General features: G+C 38.3%; 1 protein-coding gene across 1 annotated transcript in view; it reads right to left on the minus strand.

Annotated features, from left to right (window-relative positions):
- Positions 1-12,665, minus strand: part of LOC146391327 (protein Dok-7-like) — a 48,836-nt gene that overhangs the window by 30,354 nt on the left and 5,817 nt on the right. The window contains exons 4-5 of the mRNA XM_084924203.1: positions 12,194-12,394; positions 3,700-3,819 (exon numbers count right to left, since the gene is read on the minus strand). Coding sequence (XP_084780329.1) covers positions 3,700-3,819; positions 12,194-12,394 — 321 coding nt within the window. The remainder of the gene's footprint in view (positions 1-3,699; positions 3,820-12,193; positions 12,395-12,665) is intronic.

The raw sequence follows: 12,665 nt of genomic DNA on the forward strand, positions 1-12,665 counted from the left end.
TTCCCAACGTGGAGAATGTTTCAGCCCACTTAAAAACCAGAAAATTCCCATGAGGCCCACCCAATCTTAAATCTTCACTCTAATCAAAATTCAAGAAAAAGCAGTAAATGTAGATCAAAGTAATAAGTTTGTATCACAAGTGAATCTCCTCCTATTACCAGTTTTCATTTACATAAATATGTATATATATGTAACTGTAACAGGCCTGTGACAGACTGTACCCTGCCTCTCGCCCTATGATAGCTGGGATAGGCTCATGCCCCCTCGCGAGCCTGATAACAGGAGGAGATTGGATGGATGGAACTGTAACCATGAGTAATTTCAAACTGTCGTCTCTGTTCTTGCTGCAAACCACCTCTACTACCTTTGTGGGCACCAGGAGGCCCTGGGCCACACTTTGGACAAACAAATAATATGCACTGCTGTACAGTAACTGTACCAAAGACAAGAGATCTGTATTTGTACAGTCAGTCAAAATTTGTTAGCAGGTATTGGTGTTTATATGATACACACATGCAATTCATGGAAGCCCTTTCTACAACAAGCTAGCAAGCATTGCGAGATAAATTAGCACAGAACCCTCCCACTCAAAAATGGTCACTCCTCAACAGAGCTGGGCAGTAACTCGTAATCCGATTACTTTTTTCAAGTAACGAGTAAAGTAAGGGATTATTATTGGAAAAACAGTAATTAGATTACTGTTACTTAACATAAGCACTCTGCGTTACTGCGGTAATAAACCCTGATTTTGTTTGTGAGAGTGTCTCATGACAATGACGTACAAGTGTGCGACATCCGTGGCAGCAACAGACGTGTTTAGATCAACAGTGTGTAACCCATATCAACTACTCCCTGTCACATGACCCACGTCAGCTGATTTGAGGTCCCTCTCTTGATTGGCTCCTTCCACGTCGCGGCAACTCTGAAAACCGGCTGTGGAGGGATACTTCCGGGTTCGACTCCTGCTGTGGCTGTAAGCTTATGGCATTTAGAACGGTGTTGGAAAACAAAGCGTTTTGTCCCCTCAATTCATTTCACCTCAGCGGTCAGGTTTTGTTCCCACCATCTAGGCTCCATAAAGAACTATTTCTTCTGCGCGTCAGTCAGTCAACTCCTCCCTTGAAATAAAACTAGTCCTTATATAACTTTGCGTTACAAGTGGATAATATGGAGTGCAGGAGAGAGAACGACCAAGCAGTGTTTAAAGCTCAGAAGTAGTGACGATACTTTGCGTTTGATTTAGTAAAAAGCGACAAAAACATTAGCGTCCGCTGTTCACTCTGCGTGGGAATAAAAGTTCTTTCTACAGCGAAAAATTAAACTTCAAATCTAAGCAAGCACCGAGCACGCTGCGGTGGGAATGTGAAATTCACAGAGACGCTCAGATCCCCCCACTGACATGAACGCTGCGGTACTGGGCAAACCTTCACAGGCCCCACTCCTGCTAAACAGGTGAAAATAGATTTAAGAGCGACAGGACTTAGTGCTGCTGAATCTATGATTTTATTTGTTTGCATCTATTTGAAAGAGTGAGTGGAGACACAAAAAAATATTTTATTTTATTTTAGATGCTGGAATATGCAGAAAATAGGTTTAAATGTTAAATAAATTTCTTCAAGTCAAAGACTGTTGCATATAATTTAATTCTTGCTTGATTCAATGTGCATAAAGTTAAAAGATTAAAACTAATAAAACGAGTTTTATAAAGAGATTTTTCCATTTGATTCAATTTTATATGATGGATTATGCAGAAAAAATAGAATTGGGCTGAAAGGTCTACTGCTTTATAACATATAAAAGGTTGTTTATCACGTTTTTTAAAAGTAATAAAGTAACTAATTACTTTTGAAAATAAGTCATCAGTAATTAGTAACTAATTACTATTTTCATGTAACTTGATCAACACTGCTCCTCACGCCATAAAATCAAAACATCTCTGGCTAAAACACCAAACTCAAACAAACTTAAGAATTCATTTTTTCTGTTTCTCTTAGGCTACGTTCACACTGCAGGTCTTAAAGCTCAATTCCAATTTTTTTGATCAAATCTGATTTTTTTGTCTGCTTGTTCACACTACAAATAAAATGTGACAGCGAACACGTTCTAGTGTGAACCCTCAAAGCGGCCCGCATGCGCAAAAGAAGACGTCACACACAACGCGCTCTGTTTAGACCCAAAGCAAACAGTATTGTTTGACTGATGGCCCTTAATATAAAGACTTCGGACTTTACGTTTCCCAATTTTTGCTTTAAGTTATTTGTAAATAACCTAATAATTATCCTTATTGCTGTTTTAGAGAGGAGCGGTGCTTCAAAGGATAGTTGCAGATTTTTCCATCAGAATCTGCAGATTATACAGTACAAATAAAATGTTCACGTTGTCTTCCCAACAGTTTCACTAACATCTACACTGGATGGCCAGGAAGTGTTCGCGATGTCTTCTCGGGCGCTGATAATTGGCTTTAATGCGACTTGACTGTTCAAACAGCAGTCGCTTTCTGTATGTATCGGATTCAGCACCACATACGAAAGTGACCCAGATGGGATTTGAAAATATTGGATTTGTGCCGTTCACACTGTCATACCATGATCGGATATGGGTAGCATAGGGTCAAAAAAAAATCGGATTTGATGCGCTTTCGCCTGCAGTGTGAACGTAGCCTTTGTCATGTTTCTGATAAATAATGCATCGATTCTTCAGTCTTCAGACTTACTGGTTAATATTTAAAAAAAAAGTAGAGCATAATATTCTAACACTGGCACCTTAAAATTACCTCAACTGCCTGATTTCTGATTAAGAAATGATTCACAGTACTCACAGGGCACAGGACTTTTTTCACTTCACATTTTTTGATGAATTCCTTTCATCTACTTTCACTACAGTATTTTAAATAAATAGTGATATTATGTCACAAAAGGCAGATCTGCCATTAGTGAAGACAACTGACACATGTGTCAGATTTTCACAGCAGATTGCAAAGGAACAGAAGAACCATTTACACTTTGGTGCTTGGCATCTTTCACAAACTGAAACCTGACAGCAATCTGGAACTAGATCCATCCTGTAACGTGCCCACCAGTAGCACTTCACCCTGGACTATACATAGAATACAATTGAATTTGTTACCTAATCAGACTGAGTATAATAGTCATCCTCTTACTGAAGTTTAAGGTGACCTAAAGCTTTACATTCATCACTTAAGTCAGGGGTTAGGACGTTTGACTAAAATGATAAATTGGTTGGGGATTTATGTAATTGCATTTAAAAACAAACAAAAAAACCAAAACACAGCTGCCAGACATAATTTAGGCAGATCAAAGCGTATCCATCATCAAAGAAATCCTCTGGCTTTATTCTGCCAAAAATGGGTGGATTTCAGGAAGCTAGAGCATGTCAGCCATGATGAATCTCTATAAGCAACACAAGCAGAGGTAGCTAAAATTATAATGGTACATGTTGACTTTAGTATTTATACTTAGAAGTCCACGTCTTGTCTTTGAGGCAGGACTTCTCAGAAGTCACTCACCCCAGCCTCCGCTAAAAGGCTAAAAGTTAAATTTTAGTGCAACAAGTCAGCGAGCCGTTTGCTTTCCCCAAGAAGCACGGCTTTAAAACAATTACTCCTTCATCTTAACATTCCCCCTCCGTATAACTTCAGTCCTTTTCAGCCAAGCAATATGAAACACCTCTGATACTGACCTGGCAAAATGGGCCGCAGTCCAAAAGGGCCTCGGGTGGGGGAGATGCCTCTGACGATGCAGTCGAATAGAAAGCTGATCTGCTCGCTCTCAGCAGATGCGAGCAGAAAAACACCAGCCCCTGAAAATAGACTTCATTAGTTTTAAGCTAATTTATGAAAGTGTATTTTACAGTTAATAACGAACAAGAAAGATAGTGCACTGTGGATGATTTGCAAAGCAACATTGGTGATGCCAATATAATAAAAAAAGAACAGGCTGTTTCTTGCTATAAATCAGTAAAACGAGACAAACTTTTCAATTTTGCAAAAAACATTTCTACTTTTCAACTACCATCAAAATGTCCTAAACTGAGATATATTTGGTTACTATTTAAAATTAAAAACTATTTCTCTTTTACTTTTAAACCAGGACAGTCATTCTAATAGCTTCATAACGGTTACTTAGGTAAGTGCTCTGAGGTAAGTGCTAACATCAACACGCTAACATGCGCTCAATGTCATAAGCTGATGTTTTTGACCCTTTCTGTTTTCGTAGCTTACTATATGAGCAAATTAATATTAAAGCAACACAATTTTCACCCGGGACCAGTGAGAACAGCTTTAATTCTGATGTAAAAAAAAAAAAAAAAAAAAAAAAAAAAAATGGCGGCCATAATCTTTACGTAAGTGGGACATAAAGTTTTTACTCCAAGCCACAACTTTCTTCAATGGTTCTACAAGGAAAGTCAACAGCTCGCCAAAATCATGGAGCACTCAGATATTTTACAAAACACAGCTGCTAATAACAACAATTAATCAAAGAGCATCTGTTAGTTATTATTGTTTTTTTATGAAATCAAATGATTTATTTTTCATATCAATATAAAAATAATTTCCTGAATAAAATACCAAAAGTACAAAAGTAGAATTTGTTACAATAGATATAGAGACAGATATAGAGATATAGATAGATACAGATAGACATAGACAGATTATTTATAGTGTGTAGTATATGTAAACGAGCACTACATGAACCTTTTCAGGAAGAAACTGAGGCATGATGCGTTTCACAAAGCTGCAGTTATAGAGTATTACATAATAAAAAAGTTCCTTCTTTATGGTTCCCAGTTTGTCTATTTCAACAATTTAGAGTCTAATAAAGGAGGATTTAATATAATGGAGAGGTCAGAGAGGTCACGTTCTCCTGAGGTCTCTTGACCTCCCTCTGACAGCACAACGGCCTGCGCATTGCAAAGTGTTGTTGTGTCATTCTGCGGCTGAAGCCACCCATGTCAAAGCTGCCCTTACACTGCTGTGGCTGTGAGCAGGGGTCAAAGGTCAGCACCAAAGTCTGCTCAAGTGTTTTAACCTGTTCAAACTAAAGATTTATTGCCTCCTTTGTGCTTTTACGATTGAGCTGATTAAGTGGTGTCTCACCTCATACACGTTCATCTTGCAACGTTACAAATTTATATACACGTTGGTTTTGATGGGTGACTGCATTTTAGTTACACTACTAAATGCACGATTACCAAAAAAAAAAAAAAAATCAAAACAAAGAACAGGTGGCAAAGCTTTTTAGTTCACATTAATCCCTGCAGGAATGAAAACAACTCAAATGGACCCTTCTGGTCTCTGCTCCAAGAGGTGATAAAAACACAGCATCCATACAAAGTAACACAGCTTATAAAATCCAACTTTGTTAAGTGGGAAGTGTAAATGAGCAAGCGCCGAGAGCCAAGGTTGGCATTTTTATTTCAAAAGCAGCAGAGTCATCCAAACGGCTCAAGATGAAAGTCTAGCAAACTTTAATTACTTTAAAGTGAAATTCAGATTTCCTTCACGACCATGTTTGCAACCTTCATAAATACATGTAAACATTATCCAGTTTAACTATTCCAGGACGATAAAATTCAGGAACAAATAAAGAAAGTAAATAAAAGTAACAAAACTATAAAAGCACTAATTACTGAGAGGTCATTTTGACTGCGTTTAGAGAAAATCAAATAATTATTATACTGACAACTTGTTACTGCTGGCTGCTTACACACGGGGTTAAAAACAAGCAATTATGTGCAGTCGTATGTTTTGGACATTATATATATTTATGAACAATAATACTTTCTACTTTTTCTAGCAACTAAACTGAAACCAAAGTGTGATTTTGGTTGATCATTTCTTTGTTGTAACAATGCTTCTTGGAAATAACTCGTATACAGTTGGAAAGCCTGATTATTTCCCCTTAAATGGTGCCACATATGTAAGGAAAATGCATTTATAGCTGTGCCCACGAAAAACGTATTCTGCGATTAGCCTTTGTTTGGTTTTCTTTTACTTGATAATAATTACTGATGGATGATGCAATTTTAGGTATAAATCTAAGTGCTAGTTTCTCTCATGTACCTCTTTGAGTGATCCTATGTTATTCTGTGATTTAATAAAGTATCATATCCAACAGATTTCTCATCTTGATTAATCATCCATTATTTTCCATCTGTCACTTTAGCGCTGAGCATTTCACACGCACGCCTACACATTACTTAAATGACCATTCGCCCGTGGCGTGGACAAAAGGCAGGACAAATGCAGCTTGCAGTTCTACAGCTGCTCTAACCAAAAGTGAGACACCCAGCACAGCTAAATCACTTCTCGCCGTGCTGTGGATAAACTGTGCCGAGGGATTACATGTCACAGGAATGCTCGGCCTTCGCCGCACACAAACACTGAGATGCAGCCTTCCTTTTTCCCCTTTTCTGTATAAAAGTAAATCAGTGTTTGACCTTCTTTAAGATAAGCCAGTAGACTACTGAAGGCTTATTGGTTCTTAAATGTAAAAAAAAAAAAAAAAAAAAAAGTCATGTTTCCAGGAGGGTCATCATGTATCTTTAATGCTCCAGTGTCTGTCTGTCCCCTCCAGGTGTTCACATACGGTCCTCTTCACTTTAATACTTTCACATCTGTTGAATTTTTTCAAACGTTATCTTATCACAGGGACGCACGCGGCCCGACGTGTTCAAACAGACCTTAAGGAAAACTCCAGAGTGATGCATGCTGCTGAGTTCTGGGCACAGCAGGGGTGATTATGCACAGCCTGAATCATTTCCTTTCTTGTTGTTCTGAACAGATGTTTTTCTAATGCTTCATCTGCCGAGTCAATAAAACGCAACGAACAAACAAGAACGACTGAAACATAGTTTGCTGCCTGTCACGCTGTGTGCTCTCCATTACACTTCTAAGCAATTCAAAGCAGCCACAGCAAGCCCACTCTTTGAATTTTGACTGATATTACACGTGATCAAAAGTGTGTGGACAGGAAAAAAGGCACAGAGCAAAAATCAAAGCTTAGAAATCAGATTGATGAAGCAGTAAAGGCCACCGGAACACTTTTGAAAGAGCGTTTTTTTAAAATGAGTCGAGTCGAGTTGAAGCTTTTGAATGTGAGTCATTCAGAGAGTACTTTGAGTTACCTGGGGTCTTTGGTATTACATGTCTGTGGAAGCACGAGCAATCAAAAGCAGGATTTCAACAATCTTGCATCTCAAAGGAAAAAGCAAGTACATGAAGAACATCTGAACAAAGTACAAAATATTACACATGAGTCACAGCGTCTCCATTCTTGTGATCACTGCTTTGTAATCATACGCTGTAGTATTCAGAGCCCGACCTAAACATAAGCTATACAATATTATTAGCCGATGTGGCCTTATTGGAGTGTATGCCACTGGATATGAATTTTAGACTACATGGAAAAACTTACAACCTCTGGCAAAGAACATGAAGTCGTCACACTTGGAAGATGTTCACTGAACTCTTTTACTTTGCAGCAATAAACAAACCACAGATGTGATAAAGTGTTGTTTTTTGTTCCTTTTGTTGTTTACTATCTGAACAACTCTGACTTCATGAAACAAACTTCAAACTAATTAAATAATTTTGTGTAATGGCACATTTTTTTCCAGACATTGTAAATTTTCTGTTTGGGTTAAGATCTGGACTGTGTGCTGACCGTGTCAATGAGTCTGTCTGCATTTCCTTTCTTCTGTGACAACAAGTCGCATCGTCATCATCGTGATGTCGAAAACTAATCCTAATCATAACCAAAACCCCGCACTCAGTGCAATGAGAAAAGCATAAAGCAGTCTACACCTGTGCATTTACTGTTGAGGTAATGACTTTCATCTCCCCTGCTCCATTTTTGCTTGATTTCTCAAGGCCTTCATCTTTTTTATGGCACCAAATAAAAAGTCCCAGCATCATCCCCTTTGGCAAATGCAGATTCATCACTGAACGTGACTCTTAGCAAATCATCCACAGCGCAAAATTGTGTTCGCCCACTCTAACCTTGTTTTCTTCCCATTAGGCGTTAATGCTGGCTTTCCTTTGGCGATCCCATTTTTTACACTTTTATCACAAAACCACTGATTCTTCTTTCTGCCCATTTATGGGTTTTTTTGAGCATTTTCAATTTTCTTCTGACTCTTTGACATCTTCCATCTACCCTTAAGTTTTCCTTTTTTACTCTTAACACTTTGCACTTTTCTTAGACACAGCTGACTGGGGAAAAACAAGGAGTTGTATAATCCTTTTGACTGACAGCTCTCTTCTTGGAGAGCTGCTTCCTCTCAATCAGGTGTAACAGCTTGCTGAGGTCTGCAAACGCTCTTTTAACTGCTGACTATTTTTAATATTAAAAAGTGTCTGTTTTACACATCCAAATCACAAAGTGATTCCATATTTTCCCTCCTCTGTGCTTAATCTGGGAAAAACAGATCAATAATTAAATTAACTTGTTTGGGGCATGTTTCATGAAGCCAGAATGTTCGGCTTTTAAACAAACGTGCATTTGCGTCACATCTGTGGTGGTTTGTTTATTTGGTTCAAAGTAAAGAGTTGAATGAACATCCTCCAAGTGGGGTGATTACATAATGCTTCAAAGAAGGGGGTCATTTAAAAAAAGAAGAGGCCAAAATACATGTATGACATGACATCTCTAAGGTGACATGTTGAAGTTTCTGAATATGTGCTCTTCTAGCATGCGACTAAAACATCCATCCATCCATTCTCTTCCACTTATCCTTTTCAGGGTTGTGGGGGGCCTATCCTTGCTGCCTTAGGGCCTGAGGCAGGGTACACCCTGGACAGGTCGCCAGTCTGTCGCAGGGCTTGACTAAGACATAATAAAGTCAAACCTAATTTCACTCAATAAAACTGCAATTTTAAGAACAAAACCCTTTTAACTTTAAACCTACAGACTAAATGGACAGACTCAAAGGTAAGGAGCTGCCTGTGTACCATATGTACCATACAGAGCATAATGAGAACAACAGACAACTTATATATAGTTTGACCAGCAGAGCAACTCCAACTCAGTTTCTTACCATTTTCACAGCTGAGCAGACAGCAGTGTGGATTCAAGTGTTGTCTTTATGGTAAGCTGATACCTAGCATGTCAGACACATTGCTGTGACATCGGTACTCCAGATGCTTTTTACTGTGTAGTGTTAAAATGGGTTATGTGGCAAAAAAAAACAAAACAAAAGGTTGTGGAGTTTGGAAACAATCTAAATCCAATTTCCTCTCAGATTTAACCAAACACGTGTGATCAGATGATTGTGTACATATCTTGTTACGTCACTATAAAGCCAGACGCTTCGACAAAACTTAAAATATCTGCATCATATTGTTGCTCTGATTATACTCTGGAAATTTTGATCAGAAGTAATGATTCACATCTGCTCATCTGCTGCTTTAATGCTCCTATGAGCACAGTTTGGAAAAGCAAAGTGTGGACAGCTCTGTGATTTACTTAATGACACAACTGTGTGATTCATAGCTTTCGAAGTCCTGGAGGGTGAAGCACCGTTCCAAGAAACTGGATACTCCATACAAATGCAGCACTAGCCTTTCAATATATCATCTGTTTTAATCCATGAACATTCAAAGCACCCTGCAAAAATAAATAAAAAATAACAAACTGACTGTTTTGAGCAGTTGAGACCCACACAGACGATCTGCTGGAGCACTTTAACTAGTAAAAAACAGAAAAGATCTGCCACTGAAGCATTTTAGCAATGGTTTTACACACATCCCTTCTACTTCTGTCAAGAGTGCATAACAAGAACGCCAGTGCTAAATGTGCTAAATATATAACGTTCTGTGTAATGCTGAGCCAAACTGGCCAGTAACGCTCCCATTGGGGGGGAAAGGGGGAATGAATTTGTTAAAGCAATAGTGGCTGTTTTTTAGCTATCTGATAGCTAATACTGATTCATCAGTAATGACCAGACAACAATATTTCTGGTAGGTTATATGGACAAATCAAAACATATTTCCAGTGTCAGTTTAGAGCCACTGAGCTGAGATGTTAAATTCATTTCACATCATGTGCAACATACAGCACACTTTGATCTTAATTTGGCCAAAATAGAAAAACTCTCTTTTGTGTCAGTGTAAAGACCCTCAACTACAAATCTATCACAACTAATCCACAAAATAGAAGTGTAGTTTTAACAGTAGGACTCAATAATGACAAGCTGCTAATAAGATAATGAAAAGGAAGACATCTGCCAGAATGAATAAATAAATGTGTAAAATTACAGAAAAGGTTCTGGTAGCTCATTGCTCAGACTCTCCTGTAATTACAAAAATGAATTATTTCATTAATTCACAGAAAATTTTCATTTCTATTTTTTTGTTTGTTTGTTTTACTGTGGGTCTATCTGAAACTTCTATAGTGGATAGTTTTTAAAATTATTTAATTACTTTGGTATGGTGCCAGTCTTTATCAGTAGGAAAGGCTGTAAAACCTTTGAAAACACAGCTTCCAAAATCTATGTACTCCTTTGTGTTTCCCAGGCCGTTTCTGGCCCCTGGGCCTTATGTTTGACACAACATAGTTTAGAGACTGATGGATTGGTGGGATTTGCCATTGGTGGTAGGGTTTTTAGAACTGTGTTTCATTTGCATTGCTATAGTAACACTCTTATTATACTTAATGCTTTGCTTGCAGTTTCTGCAATGACATGATGTCATTTGAAAACAGTCACTATAGGATCTTCCTACATTGGGAAATCATGGCAGGAATCGTCATAGTCAGAAAAACACTTCCTAAAATCTAAATATATACTAAAGACAACCAAAATTCTGTATTACAATAAAACATCTAAAGACGAAGGACCAACTCACACCATCAGCTGCCTGATAAAAGTTTCTATAAGAAGCCTTTCAAAAAGGAAGCAGAAAAACAAGGACCATACAGTCTTTCGTGACGATAACAGCACATGTAGTTGCTGAGGGCGCTCTCTTTTTTTGGTTCATGAAACTCCACTGAGCATCTTCCTCAACGTGCCCGCCCGAGGGATGCCAGATGTACAACCAGAGAGCAAAAAACACACCCAGTGACTGACCTCAACCCACTAATCCTGATGTTTACAGCGATCTTCTCCATGCAAACATGCAAATTCAAAGTTTGAGCATCACACAGGATCAGGTCCACGGATGCTTAACAGATGACCACGGGGTTTTAAAAGCGCTAAACCAAAGTATTAAAAGTTGAATTTGTTTGCAGGACGCAGCAGAGGATACTGTTTGTTGCTCTCTTCATATGCCCACGTTTGATAAATTATTCATCAGCCCAATCGTACGGACAGCAGCATGGTCAACATTAAAAACTGTTGAGTTATTATTTCGCTGCAGGATGAGTTTTCATCCAAGAAGTTCTACGCTTAAGAACGGAGCCTGAAAGAACACAGCCAGAAAGATTAATTTTCTCTGGACTGCTGGACCAAAATATTATTCCGGCAGACTATTTACTGTTCCTGTCACAGGAAAAAGGTTTTAGGTCCACTCTATTTTGCACAAGGCACATTTGCAAAAGTAAGGCAAGGACAAACTAATCATCAATAACAAAGACTCAAACTTCCTCTCCTCTTCTAGCTATATTTCCTCAGGCTATAAAGCATATTTTTTGAGTCAGATTTATTGTACTGAGAAAGAGCTTCTCATTCACGGGCAGAAAGATAAGCATGAATCACCGCAAATCACAGCCGGTGATTATTTTGTGTTTTTGAGAGAGAGAGACACACAAACCACAGCACGTATCATGATTTAATGAGCCATTAGCCTCTAATGATGGAGAGATATTAATGTTATGAAAGGATGGAGATGTTTAACGCAGTCATACTTGAGTCTCTCTGTCTTTTCTTAAAAGCACATTTTCTTTGAAATTCACTGTCGGGGTTCAACATTCATGCGCTTCTTCTTCCAATTTTGTTATTTTAATATTATTACATTTTTGTTTAATGTCTTTTACTGTTTATGTGTTTCAGATGCCTCACTTTACAATCGGTGATTAAATTTTGCATTACATTTTCTTTGTCGCTGTGCAGCCTAATAGCCAATTATCCCCTAAACCCTCTGCCAAGCACAAAATATTATTTTAATACCCATTTACATAAGCTTAACACACTCAAATGTTGCACAAAACAGACAATAATTAAGCAGCTATAAACTTACAGTAGCCACATCTTGTTCCTCCTTCAAACACAAATCCATTTGGTACAGGTCCATATCTACGCAGGTCTGGAAGGTTCCAGTGGCCAATAATAACAGGAGGGACATCCCGAGCAAGAGCCAACAAATTGTTGCACAAATGGAGAGTTGCAGGCCCGCTCTCCAACTTGGTCCCTGGTAAGACTCCAATACTGAATCTGTGAACTGAGAAACACACAGAAGAGTGAAGACAGACCAAATCCCCAAATTTAATGCATATTTCAATAACTGTAAATGAGTTTTACAGTAAGTAGAAAGAGTGGAAAGAGGAACACATAAATGAGGCAAATAACCCTGAACACATTTCTTCATAAGCTGCGAAATACCTCCTATTTTGTCACTCTCAAATACCCAAATGTCCGTTCTGGGTGAATATATTTTTGTAAGTAAATCTGAAGCATCAGCGTTCGACTTGCTTTGCAGTGAAATATGCGCC

This window comes from Perissodus microlepis, chromosome 3 (assembly GCF_051167445.1).
Source record: "Perissodus microlepis isolate ML-2025 ecotype Zambia chromosome 3, ASM5116744v1, whole genome shotgun sequence".
Classification (NCBI taxonomy): domain Eukaryota; kingdom Metazoa; phylum Chordata; class Actinopteri; order Cichliformes; family Cichlidae; genus Perissodus; species Perissodus microlepis.